General features: G+C 48.0%; 1 protein-coding gene across 1 annotated transcript in view; it reads left to right on the top strand.

Moving 5' to 3' along the window:
• The window catches only part of LOC120910476 (zinc finger protein 84-like), a 33,063-nt gene extending 16,032 nt beyond the window's left edge, over positions 1 to 17,031 (top strand). The window contains exons 6-10 of the mRNA XM_040322233.1: positions 6,178 to 6,286; positions 7,450 to 7,629; positions 10,278 to 10,375; positions 14,764 to 14,869; positions 15,939 to 17,031. Coding sequence (XP_040178167.1) covers positions 6,178 to 6,286; positions 7,450 to 7,629; positions 10,278 to 10,375; positions 14,764 to 14,869; positions 15,939 to 16,960 — 1,515 coding nt within the window. The 3' untranslated portion in view covers positions 16,961 to 17,031. The remainder of the gene's footprint in view (positions 1 to 6,177; positions 6,287 to 7,449; positions 7,630 to 10,277; positions 10,376 to 14,763; positions 14,870 to 15,938) is intronic.
• Positions 17,032 to 25,268: the final 8,237 nt, after the last annotated feature.

Genomic DNA, 25,268 nt, shown 5'->3' with positions numbered 1-25,268 from the left:
TACAACGGCACTATAAAGGGGAAGTTCCATTCGAATGGCGCCACCCTTTGGGCTGCTTATGCTAATTTCCCCGTCTCATCACTTGCTCCTGAGCATGCGCGTCGCCCCCCCTCCTTAAAGCGTACACACAACCGTTTTTCACAACGAGAAAAAATAGAGCAGGCTCTAAATTTTTAACGGACATTTTTCTCGTCAAGAAAAATGCTCTGGAGCCTACACACAACCGTTTTTTACGACCAATTCAAAAAATTGCATTTTTCTCGTCATGAAAACCGGTCGTGTGTACGCGGCATAAGAGCTCGACCAAGTTTCTGAACATTCTCTATGCTACTAGATAACTGTCCCTGATGTCTTTCTCTGCATTGGAGAGATGTTCCATCAGTTTTCTGGAACAGGAAGTAAAACCCCAGTGGGGTCACAGGCGAAAAAAATCCACAGAGGTGCTAGTTCTCACTGCGTGCTAAAATTTTAACAACTTTTGTCTGGAATTCGTTTTTTACTAATAAACAAATATAACACTATCAATTTAATCAAAATATGTTTTGTTTCTTTATTTTCATCAACGGGTCTATTTTCTGGCATGTGGTTGCTGAGTCTACTGGTTTCACCTAAAGTGCCAGGAGATCTCTTAAAGGGCCAAGCAAAGCCCCGACCCCCCCAAGCCTTCAGTGTCTGCCCATTCCCCAGTTACTCCTGTGTCCAAACACCCTAGCCCTTCTTCCACCTCTGTGGCTTCTAGTGTATTCTTTGGGGCAGATTCTCGTAGATCGCCGCATCTCTGCGGCGGCGTAACGTATCTCATTTACGTTATGCCGCCGCAAGTTTTACGGGCAAGTGCTTGATTCACAAAGCACTTGCCTGTAAAGTTGCGGCGGCGTAGCGTGAATCCCCCGGCGCAAGCCCGCCTAATTCAAATGATCCGGGTAGGGGGCGTGGATCATTTAAATTAGGGGCGTTCCCGCGCCGAACGTACTGCGCATGCGCTGTCCCTAAAATTTCCCGACGTGCATTGCGCTAAATAACGTCGCAAGGACGTCATTTGTTTCGACGTGAACGTAAATGGCTTCCAGCCCCATTCACGGACGACTTGCGCAAACGACGTCAATTTAAAAATTTCGACGCGGGAACGACGGCCATACTTAACATTGGTTGCCCCTCATATAGCAGGGGCAACTTTACGAGTCGCAAATTTAACATTGTATCTTCACTGCGTCGACCGCGCGTACGTTCGGGAATTTGCGTATTTTGCTAATTTGCATACTCGATCGGGAAAACGACGGAGGCGACACCTAGCGGCGAAAAAAAAAATTGCATTTAAGATACGACAGCGTAAGAGCCTTACGCCTGTCGGATCTAATGGTTATCTATGCGTAACTGATTCTAAGAATCAGTCGCATAGATACGACGGCCCAGATTAGGACTTACGACGGCGCACATGGCGTTGCGCCGTCGTAAGCCCTTTCAGAATCTGGGCCTTAGTTTCCAAGTGCGCTCCTGTGTACCACATGTCTCCAAGTGTGCCCCCTATGTGCTCCGTGTCTCCAAGTGCAGCTCCTGTGCCCCAAGTATGGTCCCTGTGCACCCCATGTCTCCCGGTACTCTACATCTTCTCAAATGTATGCCTGGGTTCCTCCGTGACTTCTGTGTCCAAGCACCCTAGCCCTTCTCCCACCTTTGTGCCCCCTATGCCCTGTGTCTGATAGTGTTTTCCTGGTCTCCAAGTGTGCTCTTGCACCTCCAAGAGCACTCCTGTTCACCCCATGTCGCCAAGTGCAGCTCCTGTTCCCCCTGTGTCTCCAAGTGCGGGCCCTTTGCACCCCATGCCTCACTATACACCTCATCTCTTCAAGTGCACCCTTGGGTTCCCCTGTGACTCCTGTGTCCAAGCACCCCAGCCCTTCTCTCACCTTAGTGTGTTCCTAGTCTCCAAGAGTGCCCCTGCGCCTCCAAGTGCGCTCTTGTGTACCCCCCTGTGCAACCTATGTCTCCTGGTGCACTCCATCTCTTCAAGCGCGCCCCTGAGTGCCTCCTGTGTCCAAGCACCCTAGTCCTTCTCCCATCTCTGTGCCCCCTATACCCAGTGTCCTAGTGTATTCCTAGTCTCCAAGTGTGCCCTTGCACCCCTGGGTTCCTCCATGACTCCTGTGTCCAAGCACCCTAGCCCTTCTCTGACCTCAGTGTATTCCTAGTCTCCAAGTTCTTGTGTACCCCGTGCCTCCAAGTGCAGCTTTGATTCCCCCCCTGTCTCCAAGTTTGGTCCCTATGCACCCCATGTCTCCCGGTGCACCCCATCTCCTTAAGTGCACCCCTGGGTTCCTCCATGATTCCTGTGTCCAAGCAGTCTAGTGCTTCTCCCACCTCTATGCCCCCTATGCCCAGTGTCTGTGTCACATACCTGACTGTGGAGCCCGAAATGAGGGTGGCCTCTTGCACAATTCCCGTACAAGCACCCCTGTGTCAGTACTAGGATCCCTTTAGGACCCAGCACAACTCACCTGACACAGCCTTTGCCTGGAAAACAACAGTGATTGGCCAGCTCACCTTTAAATCGCCTGTGTCCTCATCCAATCGGTGCTCGTGATAGAGTTACCTTGTTTGCCAATGTGTGATCCAGCCTGACTTTCTGCTCTGTATATTCGTGTATGACCCGGCTCGTTTGACCCTGTTTGTTCACTTCTGATTCGGTACCGTTTGAACTCTGATCTACCTGTGTATGACCCGGCTTGCCTAGACTACGCTTTACCTGATTCTCCTGTAGCAACATTCATCTGCAGCGGTGAACTACAAGTCCCAGCTGACCTGCTCCTCTCACCTTCATCTGCAGCAGTGAACTACAAGTCCCAGCTGACCTGCCCACCCCACCTTCATCTGCAGCAGTGAACTACAAGTCCCAGCTGACCTGCCCACCCCACCTTCATCTTCAGCGGTGAACTACAAGTCCCAGCTGACCTGCTCACCCCACCTTCATCTGCAGCAGTGAACTACAAGTCCCAGCTGACCTGCCCACCCCACCTTCATCTGCAGCAGTGAACTACAAGTCCCAGCTGACCTGCCCACCCCACCATCTTCAGCGGTGAACTACAAGTCCCAGCTGACCTGCTCCTCTCACCTTCATCTGCAGCAGTGAACTACAAGTCCCAGCTGACCTGCTCACCCCGCCTTCATCTGCAGCAGTGAACTACAAGTCCCAGCTGACCTGCCCACCCCACCATCTTCAGCGGTGAACTACAAGTCCCAGCTGACCTGCTCACCCCACCTTCATCTGCAGCGGTGAACTACAAGTCCCAGCTGACCTGCTCACCCCACCTTCATCTGCAGCAGTGAACTACAAGTCCCAGCTGACCTGCCCACCCCACCTTCATCTGCAATTTAGTAATTTTGTATTTGCTGACTTTTGATAAAAAAATAAAAAGTGTAATGCCTTTAGGGTAATAATTTCCGGTCTGTGGTTTATACACTTCCGCTGTGTGCGTTCCACGCTTCCTGGTTACCATAGTGACGCCCAGCCGCGTGTTTAGACAAGTCTCAAAGGGCAGTGACAGAGAGATGTTTACTCTAGATCCACCACTAGAGGGCGAGCATCTTTCGTGTAAGAGATAAAAATGTCCCCAGCGCAGGAGGGTCGGCGGTCATTTTGTTGTAGACCAGGATAAGTGAAAGGAGGGGGATTTTAACTCATGAGTTCTTCTGGAGGTGGTATGAGGCAGAAGAGAGTGTGTCCACTGAGGAGGAGGTAATAATAATAATGTGTTCTTATTATGAGAGAAGGGAGTCCCAGCACTCCTCATCTTCTTGCAAGTCCTCTGATGTGTAGAACATTGGATGGGGGGCTCTTTGGGGGTCTGGAGGCCGTATTCAATGGAAAGCCACAACCTGCGTCTTATGCAACTACGTCTGCCGAGGAATAGAATTGCTTGCAGCTCCTGTAGGAGGTTTGGATGGGATTAGGGTGGTACAAACCCTCTGTGGAGTTTATAGCAGGGGTGGGCAACTGCTACCCTCCAGCTGTTGTGTGACTACATGTCCCATGAGGCATTGCAAGACTGACAGGTAACAAGCTAAACCCCCAGAGGCATGACAGTTACTCCTGGGAGCAGAAGCATGATGGGAAGACTGACAGTTACTCCTAGGAGTAGAGGCATGATGGGAAGACTGACAGTTACTCCTAGGAGCAGAGACAAGATGGGAAGACTGACAGTTACTCCTAGGAGCAGAGACAAGATGGGAAGACTGACAGTTACTCCTAGGAGCAGGGGCATGATGGGAAGACTGACAGTTACTCCTAGGAGCAGGGGCATGATGGGAAGACTGACAGTTACTCCTAGAAACAGAGGCATGATGGGAAGACTTACAGTTACTCCTAGAAACATAGGCATGATGGGAAGACTGACAGTTGCTCCTAGGAGCAGAGGCATGATGGGAAGACTGACAGTTGCTCCTAGGAGCAGAAGTATGATGGGAAGACTGACAGTTACTGCTTGGAGCAGGGGCATGATGGGAAGACTGACAGTTACTCCTCGGAACAGAAACATGATGGGAAGACTGACAGTTACTCCTAGGAGCAGAGACATGAGTGGAAGACTGACAGTTACTCCTAGGAGCAGAAGCATTATGGGAAGACTGACAGTTACTCCTAGGAGCAGAGACAAGATGGAACTTGTAGTTCCACAACCGCTGAAGGGCCACAGTTTCTAACTGTTGATATTGTCTAGTGATTGAGCTAAGGTTGGGGTATTTATAATAACACACTTTTATCTCTCAGAGTTTCCTCATTTTTGATATTCATGCGAGTTTGTAATGATGTATTACAGAGACGCTTTACAATCCAGCTTCATACCAAGAACAGGACTGGGTGTACAAAGGAGTGAAAGCATCTAGAAGGATCTCTACAAGGACGTCATGATGGAGAAGCGGCCGCCCCTCACATCACCGGGTAAGAGGAGACTTTCATTTCTTGTAAAGGAGAGAAGAGTATTGAGGATCCCCCTAGATACACATCCTCTGATATAAAGACATAGGGGTAGATTCACATACATTTAGATCGGCGCAGCGTATGTGAGATACGCTACGCCACTGTAACTTACTTTTTGATGGTTCGAATCCCCAAAGAATTCGCGCCGTAAGTTACGGCGGCGTAGTGTATCTCAAGCGGCGTAACGGCGCGGAATTCAAATTGGCGATTAGGGGGCGTGTTTCATTTAAATGAAGCGCGTCCCCGCGCCGAATGAACTGCGCATGCTCCGTTTCTAAATTTCCCGCCGTGCATTGCGCTAAATGACGTCGCAACGACGTCATTTTTTTTTAACTTAGACGTGAGCTACGTCCATCCCGATTCCCGGACGACTTACGCAAAAAAAATTCAAATTTCGACGCGGGAACGACGGCCATACTTAACATGGCAAGTCTATCTATACGCCGCAAAATACCAGCTTTAACTATACGCCGGAAAAAGCCGACTAGAGACGACGTAAGAGAATGCGACGGCCGCGCGTACGTTCGTGGATCGTCGTAAATCGCTAATTTGCATACCCGACGCGGAAAACGACGAGAACTCCACCCAGCGGACGCCGAAGTATTGCATCTAAGATCCGAAGGCGTACGAAGCCGTACGCCTGTCGGATCGAAGCCAGAAGCCGTCATATCTTGGTTTGAGGATTCAAACTAAAGATACGACGCGGGTAATTTGAAATGACGCCGGCGTATCAAGTGATACGCCGGCGTAATTTCTTTGAGGATCTACCCCTCAGAAACAATGCATTCAGTCAGTGTGTGTTTCCTACAGATGGATCCAGTAATGGGAACCCACCAGAGAGATGTCCCCGTCCTCTGTATTCCCGGGACTCCACACAGGAACATCAGGAGATCCCTCAGGAGGATCAGGTAGGTTGCGCTGGAGTTTTGCCAGAGGACACCCCCTTTCACACAGCACACAGGAGCAGAGCTGAGGCTGTCAATCACAGACTGTGTGCCAGAGCTCCCTCCCCTGTCACCTTTTTATCCCTTGGTGTCAGTAAAACTTTTCAGAAGTGACTCGTGCTGATAGCAAAGGGAGGAAGCAGCAGACAGAAATGGCACTTAGTGCTCTGGATTGAGACAAGTACACACTATAGAGGCATATGCCTAGGTTTACAACTGCTTTATTAATAAATATAATGTTTCTCTTTTTGTATTTCTAAGAAAGAAGATGTGATTAATAATCAAGTTGAAGTAAAACATGAAGAAGAGCCACATGTGATGGTTGATGAGCCGTGTAAGGAGGAGGAGATCCCTCCAGAGATCAGCCCAGGTGAGGAATAAACACTAATAGCTGGATTCAGGCACATAGTTGCTGCGGCGTAACATATGCCATTTACACTACGCCGCGGTAAGTTAGCGAGGCAAGTACATGATTCACAAAGTACTTGCCTGCTAAGTTACGGCGGCGTAGCGTAAATCGGGCGGGCGTAAGGGCGCCTAATTCAAATTCGGCTAAGGGGGCGTGTTTTATGTTAATGGGGCTTGACCTGACGCGATTGACGTATTTTACGAACGGCGCATGCGCCGTCCGTGGACATATCCCAGTGTGCATTGCGGCAAAGTACGCCGCACGGTCCTATTTGGTTTCGACGTGGATGTAAATGACGTAAATCCCTATTCACGGACGACTTACGCAAACGACGTAAAATTTTCGAATTTTGACGCGGGAACGGCCGCCATACTTGACATTACTAATCCAGCTATTTGATGGAATAACTTTAGGCCTGATAATGCGTTACGTGAACGGCGTATCTGTACTGCGTCGGCCGGGCGTACGTTCGTGCATAGGCGTATCTAGTGATTTACATATTCTACGCCGACCGCAATGGAAGCGCCACCTAGCGGCCAGCCTAAAAATGACACTTTAGGATACGACGGTGTAAGACACTTACGCCGCTCGTATCTGAGCCTAATTTAAGCGTATCTGGTTACCAGAATACGCTTAAATTAGCGCCGGCGCAAATTCAGACCTAGGCTGGCGTATCTACTGATACGCCAGCCTAAGTCTTTCTGAATCCACCTATAAATCCAGAGAAGAGCCTCAGATCCTCCTTGTTCAGTCACTACAACAATTTCTTATTTTTTAAAGGCACCCCAAACCTAAAAACCTGCAAAAACGCACTTGACTCGGTGCCAAAAAAGGCAAATAATCTACTTTGGAGCCAAACGCGTTGCGTCCCTCAGGTTTGAATGCAATCTCAACCCAGATCCTCCTTGTTCAGTCACTACAACAATCTCTTCTTCTCCCCCCTCCTCTGTCAGTAGACAGTAATGGGGAGACAGTATGTGCCCAATGGGGGAGTCAGGAGCCATCAGCCTCTATTAGACTCCGGATCTCCCCCCCCATCATGTCATTGTGTGTTACCAGCCAAGAGACGTGACCAGGAGGATCAGCAGAGCTGGGGGTTACTACTGAGTGGGGGATCAGCTGAGCTGTTACCCTACACACTCTCTGGGGTTTCTCATACATCTCAGTACAGGGGGCTTCACTCTCTTCTTTATTCACAGACCCCGGAGACACCAGAGACCCTCAGAGGGACGTCAAAGCTGAGGAGGAGGAAGAAGGACATGTGAGGATTAAAGAGGAGGAAGATCTTATGGAGATCAGCGCAGGTGAGGAATGAGCACTAAATCCAGAAAAAAATCCCAGATTCTCCTTAACCGCTTCAGCCCCAGAATATTTTACCCCCTTTCTGGCCAGAGCACTTTTTTTTACAATTTGGTGCTGCGTCACTTTAACCGCTTAAAGCGGGGGTTCACCCTAAAATGGCTTCCGGGTTGCGAATCCCGCGGGAGTGGGCGTTCCTAACTTGCTGGTGATTGACGTAATGACCAAAAACAAGCTCCCCCCATCGCATAAGCTGCGTCACGATTGCCGAAAGAAGCCGAACGGCGAGTCGGCGCTATACTGCGCCTGCGCACCGCCGTTCGGCTCCTTTCGGCAATCGTGACGCAGCTTACGCGACGGGGGGGAGCTCGTTTTTGGTCATCACGTCAATCACCAAGAGTTAGGAACGCCCACTCCCGCGGGATTCGCAACCCGGAAGCCGCGGGTGGACTAGCTGTACCGAGGTATGTACAGCATAAAAAAAAAAATAGGCATAATTGTATTGTAATGTGTCGGGACATTACTAGAAAGTAGTTTTAGGGTGAACCCCCGCTTTAAGGACCGCCCACTGTGTGTATATATATATATATATATATATTGGCAGAATGGCACGGACAGGCATAATCACGTACCTGTACGTGGCCCTTTAAATGCGAGTGTGCCGCCGCCAGAGAGCTCGTGACCCTTGCCGCCTTCCCTGTAAGTCGGACCACGGGTCCCACAGACTCGATTGCCGCGGGGATCCTCGCGATCGTCTCACGGAGGTATAAAGCGGGGAGATGCTTGTGTAAACAATCATCTCCCCACTCTGACTAGTGACAATGACACTGATCTCGGCTCCGTGTACTCGGAGCGGAGATCAGTGTCATGTGGCACAGAGAACACCCCCCCTACAGTAAGAAACACTTTGCAGGGAACACTTAACCCCTACAGCGCCACCTAGTGGTTAACCCATTCACTGCCAGTGTCATTTTCACAGTGATGAGTGCATTTTTATAGCACTGATCGCTGTAAAAATGACAATGGTCCCAAAAATGTGTCAAAAGTGTCCGATGTGTCCACCATAATGTCGCAGTCACGATAAAAATCGCCGATCGCCGTCATTAGTAGTAAAAAAAAAAAATTAATTAAAATGCCATAAAACTATCCCCTATTTTGTAAACGCTATAACTTTTGGGCAAACAAATCAAACGCTTATTGCCATTTTTTTTTTTAACTACTTGCCGACCTGCCGCCATCATTCTACGGCGGCAGGTTGGCTCTCCTGCGCGAGAGCCCGTCATACTACGTCGGCTCTCTCGCAGGCTACCAGGGGCGCGCCCCGACTCCCGTGCGCGTGCCCGGCGGACGCGATCCCCGCAGGGCACCCGCGATTGCTCGTTACAGAGCGGGGACCGGGAGCTGTGTGTGTAAACACACAGCTCCCGGTCCTGTCAGGGGGGGAAATGCTAATCCTCTGTTCATACAATGTATGGACAGAAGATCAGTGATTTCCCCTAGTGAGGCCCCCCCCCCTACAGTAAGAACACACCCAGGGAACATACTTAACCCCTTCCTCGCCCCCTAGTGTTAACCCCTTCACTGCCAGTGGCATTTTTATAGTAATCCAATGCATTTTTATAGCACTGATCGCTATAAAAATGCCAATGGTCCCAAAAATGTGTCAGAAGTGTCCGCCATAATGTCGCAGTACCGGAAAAAAAAAAACAAAAAAAAATAAATACATAAAATCGCTGATCGCCGCCATTACTAGTAAAAAAAAAATATTAATAAAAAAGCCATAAAAATACCCCCTATTTTGTAAACGCTATAACTTTTGCGCAAACCAATCAATAAACGCTTATTACGATTTTTTTTTACGAAAAATAGGTAGAAGAATACGTATCGTCCTAAACTGAGGAAAAAAAATGTTTTTTTATATATTTTTTTGGGGATATTTATTATAGCAAAAAGTAAAAAATATAGAATTTTTTTCAAAATTGTCGCTCTGTTTTCGTTTATAGCGCAAAAAAAAAAAAAACCGCAGAGGTGATCAAATACCACCAAAAGAAAGCTCTATTTGTCGGAATAAAAGGACGTCAATTTTGTTTGGGAGCCACGTCGCACGACCGCGCAATTGTCAGTTAAAGCGACGCAGTCCCGAATCGCAAAATGTACTCTGGTCTTTGACCAGCAATATGGTCCGGGGGTTAAGTGGTTAACAGAAATAGGTAGAAGAATACGTATCGGCCTAAACTGAGGAATAAAATTATTTGTTTATATATTTTTGGGGGATATTTATTATAGCAAAAAGTAAAAAATATTGTTTTTTTTTCAAAATTGTCGCTCTATTTTCGTTTATAGCGCAAAAAAAATAAAAAAAAAAATGCAGAGGTGATCAAATACCACCAAAAGAAATCTCTATTTGTGGGAATAAAAGGACATCAATTTTGTTTGGGAGCCACGTCGCACGACCGCGCAATTGTCAGTTAAAGCGACGCAGTGCCGAATCTCAAAAAGAGGCCCGGTCATTTAGCAACAAAACGGTCCGGGGCTTAAGTGGTTAATCTGATGGATATAATGTCGTCAGTGCATGCAGCAGACAAGGTGCATTGTGTCATGTGCTCCATCATGCGCGTGCATTGTATAACAATATTTCGATTGTTTTTTAAAGGTGCATCAAATAACCAAAAGCCTCCAGAGAGATGTCCTGGTCCTCATATCTCCCGGGATTCCAAAGAGGAAAAGGACGAGATCCCTCAGGATGATCAGGTAGATGTGATGGAACAAAGGACAATAGAGGGGAAAGAAGCGCCATTCTAACTATGCGACTGGTTCATAGAATCAGTTACGCATAGTTAGCCCTAAGATCCGACAGGTGTAATTGAATTACACCGTTGGATCCTAGGATGCAATACTTCGGCCGCCGCTGGGGGGGAGTTTGCGTCGTAAACCAGCGTCGGGTATGCAAATTAGCAGTTACGGCGATCCACAAAGGTTTTTCCCGTCGTTACGTCGTCGCAAGTTTTAGATTCCCGTCGCAAAGATAGGGCTGCTTTAACATGGTGTAAAATTACTCCACCATGTTAAAGTATGCCCGTCCTTCCCGCGTCGCTTTTGAATTTTTTTGTTTTCCCGGCGTAAGTACGTTACGCACGTCGCGATTCTCAACACGTCGGCGCATCGTAATTTCGCGCAAAGCACGTCGGGAAACTTGCGACCGGAGCATGCGCAGTACCTCCGGCGCAGGAGGGCGCCTAATTTAAATGGTACCCGCCCCATTTGAATTGGGCCGCCTTGCGCCGGACGTGTTTACGATACACCGCCGGTAAGTGCTTTGTGGATCGGGCACTAACACTGTAAACTTGCGGCGGTGTAACGTAAACGGGTTACACGGCCGCAATTGTATGTGAATCTGGCCCTTAGTGCCCGATCCACAAAGCACTTACCTGTAAACTTGCGGCGGTGTATCGTAAACACGTCCGGCGCAAGCCCGCCCAATTCAAATAAGGGGGGGAACCATTTAAATTAGGCGCGCTCCCGCGCCGGACGTACTGCGCATACTCCATTCGCAATTTTCCAGACGTGCTTTGCGCGAAATACGGCGGCGCGACGTGTTTGTGAATCGCGCTGTGCGTAACGTACTTACGCCGGGAAAAATAAAAAATTCAAAAGCGACGCGGGAATGACGGGCATACTTTAACATGGTGGAGTAAATTTACACCATGTTAATAGCAGCCCTATCTTTGCGACGTGAAACTAAGACTTGTGCCGACGTAACGACGGGAAAAACCTTTGTGGATCGCCGTAACTGCTAATTTGCATACCTGACGCTGGAATACGACGCAAACTCCCCCCAGCGGTGGCCGAGGTACCGCATCCTAAGATCCGACGGTGTAAGTCAATTACACCTGTCGGATCTAAGGGCTATCTATGCGGAACGTATTCTATGAATCAGTCGCATAGATACTCAGAGATACGACGGCGTTTCAGAGAAACGCCGTCGTATCTCTTCTGTGAATCTGGCCCATTGTTCTCTGGGATCTACACTCTGGGGTGTATTTTAAAACATTCACAATACCTCTTCGTCCAGCGAAACTGCGCCATCTGTTGGCCATAATGCAGTATTTTCCTGAACCACTCTACCTTTTGTGAATAAATAAAATTCGACCAATTGAGGAGATAGAAGGAGAACATTACATTTTGCCCCATTCGTACAGTGATTTAAAGGTAGTGTCCAGGCATTACCCAAATTTACCCTCACACTTCAGTCTCTCTGTTTTGAGCTGTAGTTCTCAACCACTGAGCTGTGGCTCACTGTCAGGCACTACCTCCCTTCTCCTGGGTTCCCAGCTAGCTGCCGATCCTTTACCCTCCTGCAGTGGCTCTCAGCTCCAGTGGCGGGTGGTGCTCAAATTTTTTTGGGGGGCGCAAACAAACAGGAAAAAAAACAAATCATCAATTGCAGCCTCACTGTGCCCATCAATTGTCGCCACTGTGCCATTAATTGTCGCCACTGTGCCATCACACGCAGCCACTGTGCCCATCAATTGTCGCCACTGTGCCATCACACGCAGCCACTGTGCCCATCAATTGTCGCCACTGTGCCATCACACGCAGCCACTGTGCCCATCAATTGTCGCCACTGTGCCATTAAAACGCAGCCACTGTGCCCATCAATTGTCGCCACTGTGCCATTAAAACGCAGCCACTGTGCCCATCAATTGTGGCCACTGTGCCATCAAACGCAGCTACTGTGCCCATCAATTGTCGCCACTGTGCCATCAAACGCAGCCACTGTGCCCATCAATTGTCGTCACTGTGCCATCAAACGCAGCCACTGTGCCCATCAATTGTCGCCACTGTGCCATCAAACGCAGCCACTGTGCCCATCAATTGTCACCACTGTGCCATCACACGCAGCCACTGTGCCCATCAATTGTCACCACTGTGCCATCAAACGCAGCCACTGTGCCCATCAATTGTCGCCACTGTGCCATCAAACGCAGCCACTGTGCCCATCAATTGTCGCCACTGTGCCAAATGCAGCCACTGTGCCCATCAATTGTCGCCACTGTGCCATCAAACGCAGCTACTGTGTCCATCAAACGCAGCCACTGTGCCATTGTCGCCACTGTGCCCATCAATTGCCGCCAGTTTGCCCCCTCAAATACCGCCAGTTTGCCCCGTAAAATGCCGCCATTTTGCCCCATAAAATGCAGTCAGATTGCCCAATCAAATCATGCCAGTTTGACCCCCCCCCCCCTTTCTGGGGTCCGCCATCCTCCACTACGATTCCTCAAAGTCATCTCCCGCCCTCAATGTCACTTCAGCCAATCAGGTGACCGGTAACCAGACCCAGTGAACCTGATTGGCTTAGACACGTGTCAGTTTTAATCAGGGAACGCACACTCTGTGTGCCCTCTGGTTAACCATTTGGAAGCTGATTAGAGCCCACAGGCACACCCACCGCTGTTATTCAGATGGCCGGCGCTTAACAGGGGGTCGGCCACCTGAATAGTGGGCGGCAGCGGCGACAATACATAGATTCATGCAATGCATGAATCTATGTATTGTTGAGTGACGGTGCAGGAGAGAGGGAGCGGCGCTCCTGCGCCCACTATGGATGCACCGCCACTGCCCAGCTTCCTTAGTGCCCCCCAACTGCCCATAGTGACTCTCGGTGCTCCTCAACCTTCCACAGTTCCTTCCGACTCACTGATAGCCTTAAGACCTCAGCCCCCTACAATGTCCGCCAATAATGCCCCCCGACCCAGTGCAGAGCCTCCAGCTCCCTTAGTGCCCCCTAACTGCCCATAGTGGATCTCAGTGCTCCTCGGCCCTCCACAGTGTCTTCAGACTCACTGATAGCCCTAAGACCTCAGCCCCCACAATGTCCTTCAACCTCCCACCGTGCCCCCCACCCCAGTGCAGAGCCTCCAGCTCCCTTAGTGCCCCTTAACTTCCCACAGTGGCTCTCAGTGCTCCTCAACCTTACTCAGTGGTACATGGTAAAGGGCACCTGTGATTGGCTCTTTACCCCGATTTGTGATCAGCTGTGTCCAAAGCGATCAAAGAGCGTTCTCGATGGGCACCCCGGGGGTAGGCAGGTTCTGGGAGGACGTCAATAGCGTGAGTCGCGCATGCGCAATGCGTGCCCGACCGTGAAGTCGAAAGCTGTCACGGCCGGGTGCCCAGAGTGTGAATGGAGGCGTCGAGGAGAGGAGCGGGGAACAGGTAAGTGTCTGTTTATTCAAAGTCAGCAGCTACACTTTTTGTAGCTGCTGACTTTTAATATACATTAAAAGGCTGGAACTCCGCTTTAAATATACTCAGTGAATGCTGGGTGATTCACAGAGATTAAACACATCCTTCTACATATGTTGTATCTGTTTATCTGTAGTCTTCTTTTCTCTACATCACAGGTGTCAAACACAAGGCCCTCGAGGCCATTTCATGTGGCCCTCACACCCACCTTGTCTCTGCCCCTACCTGGTCTCAGCAGTCAGCAGCAGAGAGGACATGACACCTCCACTAGAGGCAAGGGAGTGCACTGATGTAAGGGATAGTGGGGGGGGTATGCTCGACTTCTGATGGTGGGGAGCTCTTGACATCCGATGTAAGGGGGTGGGGTACTGATACAACCGGCCCTTTGAGGGCAGCCATAATGCTGATGTGGCCCACAAGGAAATGGAGTTTGACACATCTGCTCTACATCCATTCAAAGAGCTGAATTTATAAGCTAATCCGAGAGTTCAGAAAAAGGGGGAGGAGAGCTGAAGATACACTCTGCAGAGCTCAGTAAGGAGAGGTTTCGGAGCTAATTGGAGGAAAAGCACACACCCCCCTTCACTCAGCTTACAGGAACAGAGCTGAGGCTGTCAATCAGCTGGAGGTCCCACCCCTATCACCATTTTTCTGTTGGTGTCAGGAAAACTTGTCAAAAGTGATTCATGCCGATAGCAGAGAAATTAAGCAGCAGACAGAAATAAAACTTGGTACTTTAATTGAAACAAATAAACATTATAGAGGCGTTTGCTTTGTTCATATTTCATGTCTAAGGTTTACAACCATTTTAATGGGCACCAGTCTCAATAAGGTTTGCAAACCACTGCTCTAGAGCCCGTCCCACTGTTATTGTATTACTTTGTGTTATTCAGGATGAAAGTTTCCTCAAAGTTGAAGTGAAGGACGAAGCAGAAGAGCCATCTGTGATGGTTGATGATTCATATGAGGAGGAGGAAATCCCTCCAGAGATCAGCACAGGTGAGGAAAAAACAGTGGCCCGGATTCAGGTAGATTTGCCCCTTTCTTGCGGAGGCGCAGGGCAACGTTTTTGCCCTGCGCCCCCGCAAATTTACTGCGCTACCCGCGATTCACAGAGCAGTAGCTCCGTAAATTGCGTGTGTGCTGTGTAAACTTGCCCTGCGTAAGGGCGCCTAATGTAAATGATCCCGTAGGGGGCGGGAATCATTTAAATTAGGCGCGCTCCCGCGCCGAGCACATGCTCCGTCGGGAAACTTTCCCGACGTGCATTGCGGCAAATGACGTCGCAAGGACGTCATTTGCTTCAAAGTGAACGGCGTCCAGCGCCATTCACCAATCACTTACGCAAATTACGTAAAATTCGAACGTCGCAACGCGGGAACGACGGGTATACTTTAGCATTGGCTGCCCCTGCTATTAGAAGGGGCAGCCTTACGCTAAACATGCGTACGGAAACTACGTAAATTGCGTACGCATGGCTCGCGCAACATTGTGAATCTGTGTTAGTATGCAATTTGCATACTATACACTGAGCACAATAGGAGCGCCCCCTAGCGGCCATCGCAAGAATGCAGCCTAAGATATGCGTGGCATAAGAGCCTTATGCCACGCAGATTTTAGGCTGCAGTCGGCGTTACGATGTTCCTGAATCGGGAGCATTCGTAACGCCGGAGCAAGTAAGCAATTGCGCTGTGTAACCTATGGTTACACAGGCGCAATTGCTTCTTGAATCTGGGACAGTAAATCCAGAGAAGAGTCTGGTCTTGGTCAGTTGCTACAATTTATTTTTTACCCCTGTTCTGAGATGATTTGGCCTACCATAGTTCTTTACTGCTGTACTTCTGAATACATTCTCCTGATGTAACAAGCATGGCACCTATTACTGATTTGTACAGGCTTCCTGGCTGCAGCTGATCGCACACACCTGTGATCGCCATCACAGATTTAGGCTAATTCTTGGCGAGTATGGCCCTGATCGGCATTGTGAACGAGGCCTTATTGTGCCTAATTTTCCTTCAGTAGCTGTTTATCGCCAGCGATTCTAGAAAAATGTTCCTTTTTCTTCCAGATGGACGATATAGAAGGTATTGTGCGAAGAAATATTCTGGTACTTGTGTAGTTGACGAAATAGAAGATGGTGACATCATAGAAGACCCTTCAGTACAGAACACCAGTACCCTAAATTCCCATCCGACACCTCACAGTACAGATCCGTCATCTGGTCCCTCCACGCTTTCCATCCCCCATCATATCAACGAGAGTGAATATTTTTCCCAGGGAGCAGACCTCACCTCGTACCAAAGAGTTCCTCAAAAACAAAAGCCGTTTTCATGTGCAGAGTGCGGGAAATGTTTTACCCTTAAACAGCAACTCGTTAGACACCAGAGAACTCATTCGGCCGAGAAGCCTTTTTCCTGTTCAGAGTGTGGAAAATGTTTTCCCGAAAAATGGATGTTGGCTAAGCATCAAACAAATCATTCCGGGGAGAAGCCATTTTCATGTTCGGAATGCGGGAGATATTTTTCTACAAGAAGGAACCTTATCTCGCATCAGATGACGCACACGGGAGAGAGGCCGTTTTCCTGTTCCCAGTGCGGGAAATGTTTTTCCCAAAAATCAACTCTGACCACTCACGGGAAAATTCACACGGGGGTGAAGCCGTATTCCTGCTCCGAATGCGGGAAATGCTTCTCCCACAAATCGTCTCTTATCGGACATGAGAAAGTCCACACTGGAGAGAAGCCGTTTTCATGTACGGAATGTGGGAGGTGTTTTTCCCTAAAGTCAAACCTCATCACACATGAAAAAGTTCACACGGGGGTGAAGCCGTATTCGTGTTTGGAGTGCGGGAAATGGTTTAGCCACAAATCGTCTCTCGTAAAACATGAAAAAGTGCACACGGGAGAGAAGCCGTTTTCCTGTTTGGATTGTGGGAAAGGTTTCAGCGACAGAACCCACCTTATTTTTCATCAGAGGGGTCACACGGGGGAGAAGCCTTTCTCATGTACTGATTGTGGGAAAAGCTTTGCCCGCAAATCAGTTCTTATGGAACACGAAAGGGTTCACAGGGGGGAGAAGTCGTACGTTTAAATCATGATGGAATTTTTCATTCTTAACCACTTTGCACTCTTGCAAAATACGGACACTCGATTAGTGACCGGCAAAAACCCTTCATTGGTTGCCGGTAAAAGACAGAGGGCCATATTCTCGTAGATTTGAGGCGGGCGTAGCGTAAGCCATTTACACTACGCCGCCCCAACTTACAGGAGCAAGTGCCGTATTCCCCAAACACTTGCTCCGTAGTTTGGGGCGGCGTAGTGTAATTGGCCCGGTGTATCCCCGCGTAATATCAAAGGGGGCGGCTTGTATTTAAAATAAGCGCGCCCCGTGCCGTTCGAACTGCGCATGCGCCGGGCTTAAAATAGCCCAGTGCGCATGCTCCAGTTCTCGACGGAAAACGTCAATGACGCCGACGTGTGCGTCATTGACGTAAAGTCGTATTCAAGAACGACTTAGTAAAACGACATACCCGACGGGAAAAGACGACGCTGACCCGACGCCATACTTAACATGGCCTACGTGGGACTGGTGTAAGGTTACCCCTCATATAGCAGGGGTAACCTTACGCTTACGCAAACGACGCGATTTCGTTCGGGAATCGGCGTATCAGGCTCATTTGCATAAACAAATGAGACCTGAACGTAAACGCCATCTAGCGGCCGGCGGCGAATTACATTTAGGATCCAACAGTGTAAGTGACTTACACTAGTCGGATCCTAGCTTAAATCTGGCGTATCTTGTTTTGTGAATACAAAACAGTGATACGCCGGCGGGAAATCCGATTTACGCCGGTGTATCAGTAGATACACCGGCGTAACTTGTTTGAGAATATGGCCCAGAATTACTTTTAAGGCACTCTGCCTAATGCATAAGTGTATTCAAGGAAACGCCCCCCAAAAATCAATGCGAAAAAATAAAACCTCATAATCCCAGTCGCATTCTGCGATCCACCAATCAAAACCTGGTCCAGATTCCCAAAGCCAGATACAAATCCAAAGGAGAACGAAGGTTTGCAGTCCAGGGACCGCGACTGTGGAACGCCCTACCAACCACCATCCGATTGGAGTCGGACCACTTGGCCTTCAGGAGGGGGATAAAAACCCATCTCTTCTAGGGTCATAGGGTTTCACGGAAGTGATACAGCGCCCAGAGGCGATTCAGTTCGCATGTGCTGCGCTATATACGTTTTTCACTCACTTAAGGATCGGACCTATTTTTCAGACTTGGGCCCGGATTCACGTAGAAGCGCGCATCTTTGTGCGGGCGTAACGTATTCCTATTTACGTTACGCCTCCGCAACTTTGACAGGCAAGTGCAGTATTCTCAAACCAAAGTTGCGGCGGCGTAGCGTAAATAGGCCGGCGTAAGCCCGCCTAATTCAGATGTGGGCGTGTGTTATGTAAATTTAATGTGACCCCACGTAAATGACGCTTTTTACGAACTGCGCATGCGCCGTCCGTGAAAGTATCCCAGTGCGCATGCTCCAAATTAACCCGCAAGAAGTCAATGCTTTCGACGTGAACGTAAATGACGCACAGCCCTATTCGCGAACGACTTACGCAAACTACGTAAAACTTGAAAAATGTTACACTGTTCCGACGTCCATACTTAACATTGGTACGCCTCATATAGCAGGGGTAACTTTACGCCGGGAAAAGCCTAACGTAAACGGCGTATCTGTAATGCGACGGACGGGCGTACATTCGTGAATTGGCAAATCTAGCTGATTTACATATTTCTAGGCGTAAATCAGCGTACACGCCCCTAGCGGCCAGCATAAATATGCAGTTAAGATACGACGGCGTAGGAGACTTACGCTGGTCGTATCTTAGTGAAATTTTGGCGTATCTGATTCTTTGAATCAGGCGCCAAGATACGACGGCTCAGACTCAGAGATACGATGACGTATCTGGAGATACGCCGTTGTATCTCCTACGAGAATCTGGGCCTTGGTGTTTACAAGCTTGAATCTTTTTTTTTTTTTTTTTTAAATAAGACAACCGTAAAGTTAGCACAATTTTTTTTATATTGTAAAGATAATGTTACGCCGAGTAAATTGATTTCCAACATGTCACACTTCAAAATTACGCACACTCGTGGAGTGGCGACAAACTTTTACCCTTATGCCCTGTACACACGACCGTTTTTTTCGCCGGAATAAACTCGGATGGTTTTTCAGACAGAATTCCGACGGAATTCCGCTCAAGCTGTCTTGAATACACACGGTCACACCAAATTCCGACCGTCAAGAACGCGGTGATATACGACACTACGACGCGCCAAGAAAAATTAAGTTCAATGCTTCCTAACATGCGTCGACTTGATTCTGAGCATGCATGGTTTTTAGTGCGTCGGAAGTCTATACAGACGAAAGGATTTTCCGATAAAATAGAGAACCTGCTCCCTATCTAAGTCCGTCAGAAATTCAGACGGAAAAAGTCTGATGGGGCATACACACATCGTACTTTTTCCATCGGAAATTCCGACCGTGTGTACGCGGCATTACAAATCTCCATAGGTGACGTTTAAATATTTCTACAGGTTACCAGTTTTAAAATACAGAGGAGGTCTAGGTCTATAATTATTGCTCTCGCTCTAACGATAAATCACGATATGATACCTCACATCTGTGGTTTGAATACCGTTTTCATATGCGGGCGCTACTCACGTATGCGCTTGCTTTTGCGCGCGAGCTCGGCGGACGGTGTGACCTTTAAATTCGTTGTTTTCTTTTTTTTATTTATTTAACTTTTTTTTTTTACACAAAAAATTGGGTCACTTTTACTCCTATTACAAGGGATGTAAACATCCCTTGTAATAGAAAAAAAAGCATGACAGGACCTCTTAAATATGAGATCTGGGGTAAAAAAGACCTCAGATCGCATATTTACACTAAAATGCAATAAAAAAAAATTAATTTTTGTTAATAAAAAAATTCCCCCTTTAAGACTGGAGGGTGGAAGTGACGTTTGACGTCACATCCACCCTCCAATGCTATGGAGCCTGAGCGGAAGACATCTTCCCCTCACTTGACTCCAGGCAGAGGACACGATCATCTCCGCCGCTACTGGCCCCCTGATAAAAGTGATTTTGCGGCGAATCCGCCGCAGAGACCACTTTTATGTAAAAGCGGACAGCCCGCTGAAGAAGAGGATCCCGAGGTTATGGCAGCTAGCTGCTGCCATTATAACGATATTCCTCTTCAAAGTACAGATCATATAATGACGGCGGGCCGTAAGTGGTTATTATTATTATTACGGTATTTAATTTTAAGATATGGGCCTGGATTCAGAAAGAAGTTACGCTGGCGTATCTATTGATACGCCGCGTAACTTCTAGGATGCGCCGGCGTATCTTTTTTCTGTATTCAGAAAACAAGATACGCCGGAATTTTGCTAAGATCCGACTGGTGTAAGTCTCTTACGCCGTGGTATCTTAGTTGCAAATTTACGCTGGCCGCTAGGTGGCGTAAGGAATATGCAAATTAGGTAGATACGCCGTTTCACAAACGTACGTACGCCCGGCGCATTTTTTTACGTCGTTTACGTAAGGCTTTTTCCGGGGCAAAGTTACCCCTCATAAAAGCAGGGGTAAGTCATGTTAGGTATGGACGTCGGAAACGTACAAACAGCGTCGTATTTTACGTCGTTTGCATAAGTTGTCCGTGAATGGGGCTGTACGTAAGTTACGTTCACGTCGAAAGCATTGACTATTTGCGGCATAATTGGGAGCATGCGCACTGGGATACGTTCACGGACGGCGCATGCGCCGTTAGTCAAAAACGTCAATTACGTGGGGGTCACAAGTAATTTAAATAAAACACTCCCACATCATCCACATTTGAATTAGGCGGGCTTACGCCCACCCATATACGCTACGCCGCCGTAACTTCGGGCGTAAGATCTTTCAGAATACACTGCTCGCCTGACTGAGTTACAGCGGCGTAGCGCATATGAGATGCGCTACGCCCGCAGAAAGATACGCTAATCTTTCTGAATCTGGTCCATGATTTGTAAAGCCTTTAATTGCAATGTTTGATTGAAAAGATGTTGCTTTGTACTTTAATGGGATTTTTAGTTTGGTGCAGTTTTTGTTCTTTATGATTTTATAAACCTATGCTGTATGTGTTGTTGTTATTATTATTATTGCTCTAAACACACATCTTTATACATCCCTGACTCAGGGGGCACAAGATGTTGGCTGCGTTAAAATAAAAGTTGGTGCATTTTTATGTTTCACATGTACAGTGTTCAATAAAAAACGTTTAATATAAAAAAATAAAAGTGGATATATATATATATAGATTAGTGCTGTCAGTTAAACGCGTTATTAACGGCGTTAACACAAACCCATGTTAACGCCGTCAATTTTTTTATCGCGCGATTAACGTTCGGGGGTTATAAAAGTGATCAAAATGTAAAAAAATAAAAAAACACAATTTAATATTATAAAAAATAAATAAATAAATAAGAAAACAAAAAAAAAATGTTTTAAAGGGTGAACCTCCTTAATCGCGCGATTAATCGTGAGTTAACTATGACATTAATGCGATTAATCGCGATTAGAAATTTTAATCGCTTGACAGCACTAATATATATATATATATATATATATATATAGTAACGTTCAGGGGCTATAGCTCGGTGGGATTAAGTGCACAAACCGTTCGACCTGAACATAAAAAGGCTTTTATTCATAGGTCAACAAAAAATACCATATTTTCCGGCGTATAAGACGACTTTCTGGATGCAAAAACATGCATCCAAAGTCGGGGGTCGTCTTATACGCCGGGTACGGTCTCAGTACTCACTTTTTTTTCCCCCAGCGGTGACAGTCTCCATACGGCGAGCGCGAGCGTGTTTAATTTAAAGCCGCGCCTTCTCTTCAGAGTGTTCTGTGATAGGAGGAACAAAAATCTTCCCAGCAGCGCCTCTGTTCTGTGTTCCTCCTATCACAGATGCCTTCTCATCCTCGGACGAGATGAGAAGACGTCCGTGATAGGCGGAAACAGAACAGAGGCGCTGCTGGGAAGATTTGTGTTCCGCCTATCACAGAACACTCTGAAGTGAAGGCGCGGCTTTGAAATCATTCACGCTCGCAGCATGGGGGACTGTCACCGTTGGAAAAAAAAAAAAGTGAGTGTTATTGCACTGGGGGGGGGGGGGGGGCAACAAGTTCAGGCATGTAATGGCACAGTGGCAATGTGGGGGCATGTAATGGCACAGCGGCAATGTGGGGGCATGTAATGGCACAGTGGCAATGTGGGGGCATGTAATGGCACAGTGGCAATGTGGGGGCATGTAATGGCACAGTGGCAATGTGGGGGCATGTAATGGCACAGTGGCAATGTGGGGGCATGTAATGGCACAGTGGCAATGTGGGGGCATGTAATGGCACAGTCTGGGCGTGTAATGTAATGGCACAGTCTGGGCGTGTAATGTAATGGCACAGTCTGGGCGTGTAATGTAATGGCACAGTCTGGGCGTGTAATGTAATGGCACAGTCTGGGCGTGTAATGTAATGGCACAGTCTGGGCGTGTAATGTAATGGCACAGTCTGGGCGTGTAATGTAATGGCACAGTCTGGGCGTGTAATGTAATGGCACAGTCTGGGCATGTAATGTAATGGCACAGTGAGGAATGTAATGGCACAGTGAGGAATGTGGGGGCATGCAATGGCACAGTCTGGGCATGTAATGGCACAGTCTGGGCGTGTAATGTAATGGCACAGTCTGGGCGTGTAATGTAATGGCACAGTCTGGGCGTGTAATGTAATGGCACAGTGAGATTTGAAAAAGCCCGTTTCTGTCAGCGGTTCTGGCTCCCCCTCAGCTCCCAGAAAGACTAGAAGGAAGGGGGTAGTCTTATACGGTGAGTATATCCCAAAATCAAAATTTTTCCTGGAAAATTAGGTGGTCGTCTTATACGCCGGAAAATATGGTAAGGCTTTTCTCAGCACACAAGGAAAACTATAAACAAAAAGTCCGCTTAGCTTCAGCATCAAATAAAGTCTGCTTATCTTCAGCACCAAAAGTAAGTCAAAAACAAAACACATACAGTTCGTTGGTAGCCGGGTCTTCACCCCCTGTGTTCCAAAAAGTCCTCACTGTATTCTGAACAGCAGCTAACAGACTCCCAGCTTGTCCTCATAGGTGTAATCTCCACACTCCCTCACACACCACCACTTCCTGTTTCAATAGGTGGTTCTCTGGGAGTGTTAACACCTTGTGTGCTGGCTCTCAGTGTTTAGGAGTGGAGGCTCTTTCCCACCCAATTAACACTTTAGAGCCTTTCAGAATTCCAGGCCCCAAATTACTCTATCAAGATAGAGAGAACTGCGAGCCAGTCCTCTCTGGATTAACTCTTACCTGGAATCCTTCACCCACTTTGGGTGACCCCCTGAACCCTTTTCCCGCTATTAAAGGGACCATAGCCCAAATAGTGGTGCTGTATACTCAGCACCCATCCAGGACCCAACCCTGGCGTCCTGTACAATATATATATATATATAAAAGTGGTTGGATATTGCAAAAGTCAAGAACGCGGTGACGTACAACACTACGACGAGCCAGGAAAAATGAAGTTCAATGATTCCGAGTATGCGTCAAATTGATTCCGAGCATGCGTAGAATTTTTGTGCGTTGAATTGTGTACACCCGGTCGGAATTTCCGACAACAACTTTTGTTGTCGGAAAATTTGAGAACCGGCTCTCAAATTTTTGTTGTCGGAAATTCCGACCGCAAATGTCTGATGGAGCATACACACGGACGGTTTTTCCGACAACAAGCTCATATCGAACATTTGTTGTCGAAAATTCTGACCGTGTGTACGCGGCATTCGTGTCCATTCTGGGCATAGGAAAAGAACATTTCTTCACGTCTCCGCACAGTGTACCAGAGTGTGTATAGTGAAGAAGGAGCCTTCCTTAAGCCATCCCTTCAGCAACCTGTCCATAAGCTAATAATCTCCCTCCTCTTAAAGCGGGAGTTCACCCAATTCGTTTTTTTTTTTTTTTTCCCCTTAGCTTCATGCTCGTTTTTTCTAGGGGAATCGGCTATTTGTTTTAAAATATGAGCTGTACTTACCGTTTTCGAGATGCATCTTCTCCGTCGGCTTCCGGGTATGGGTCTTCGGGAGCGGGCGTTCCTTCTTGATTGACATTCTTCCGAGAGGCTTCCGACGGTCGCATCCATCGCGTCACTCGTAGCCGAAAGAAGCCGAACGTCGGTGCGGCTCTATACTGCGCCTGCGCACCGACGTTCGGCTTCCTTCGGAAAATCGTGACGCGATGGATGCGACCGTCGGAAGCCTCTCGGAAGACTGTCAATCAAGAAGGAACGCCCAGTCCCGCAGCCCATACCCGGAAGCGACGGAGAGGATGCATCTCGTAAACGGTAAGTACGGCTCATATTTTAACACAACTAGCGGATTCCCCTAGAAAAAACGAGCATGAACCTAAGGGGAAAAGGTGTTCTACATGGGTGAACCTCCGCTTTAAATGTTCCCCCACCCAAGATGGCCACCAAAGGTCACCAGAGGTCGCAGCGTTCAATCAGACAGCTGCAGCTGTTCCCTCTCAAACACCAATAGAGTCCATAAAGGAACAATGGGCCAGATTCATAAAGACTTACGACGGGCGTATCAGTAGATACGCCGTCGTAAGTCCGAATCTGCGCTGTCGCAACTTTAAGCGTATGCTCAAACTGAGATACGCTTAAATGTTGCTAAGATACGGCCGGCGTAAGTCTCCTACGCTGTCGTATCTTAACTGCATATTTACGCTGACCGCTAGAGGCGTGTACGCTGATTTACGCCTAGAATATGTAAATCAGCTAGATACGCCTATTCACGAACGTACGCCCGGCCATCGCAGTAAGGGGTTTTCAGGCATAAAGATAAACCACCAAAAACATGGCGCAGCCAATGTTAAGTATGGACGTCGGAACCGCGTCGAATTTTTTAAATTTTACGTCGTTTGCGTAACTCGTCCGTGAATGGGGCTGGCCATAATTTACATTCATTTACGTCATTTGGAGCATGCGCACTGGGATACGTCCACGGACGGCGCATGTGCCGTTCGATCGAAACGTCATTTACGTGGGGGTCACACTTAATATACATAAAACACGCCCACAGCTTCAATATTTGAATTAGGCGAGCTTACGCCGGCCCTAATACGCTACGCCGCCGTAACTTTGGCGGCAAAATCTTTGAAAATACCATACTCGCCTCTCAAAGTTACGGCGGCGTAGCATATAGGAGATACGACCCACCCAAAACCCCTCCCCCCACACACACCCTCCAAATCACATCAAATAGTGGGTGTGGTCAGATTTCC

This window comes from Rana temporaria, chromosome 8 (genome assembly GCF_905171775.1).
Source record: "Rana temporaria chromosome 8, aRanTem1.1, whole genome shotgun sequence".
Classification (NCBI taxonomy): Eukaryota; Metazoa; Chordata; class Amphibia; order Anura; family Ranidae; genus Rana; species Rana temporaria.
The sequence above is the reverse complement of the archived record's forward strand: the minus strand, read 5'-3'. Positions and strand labels throughout refer to the sequence as shown.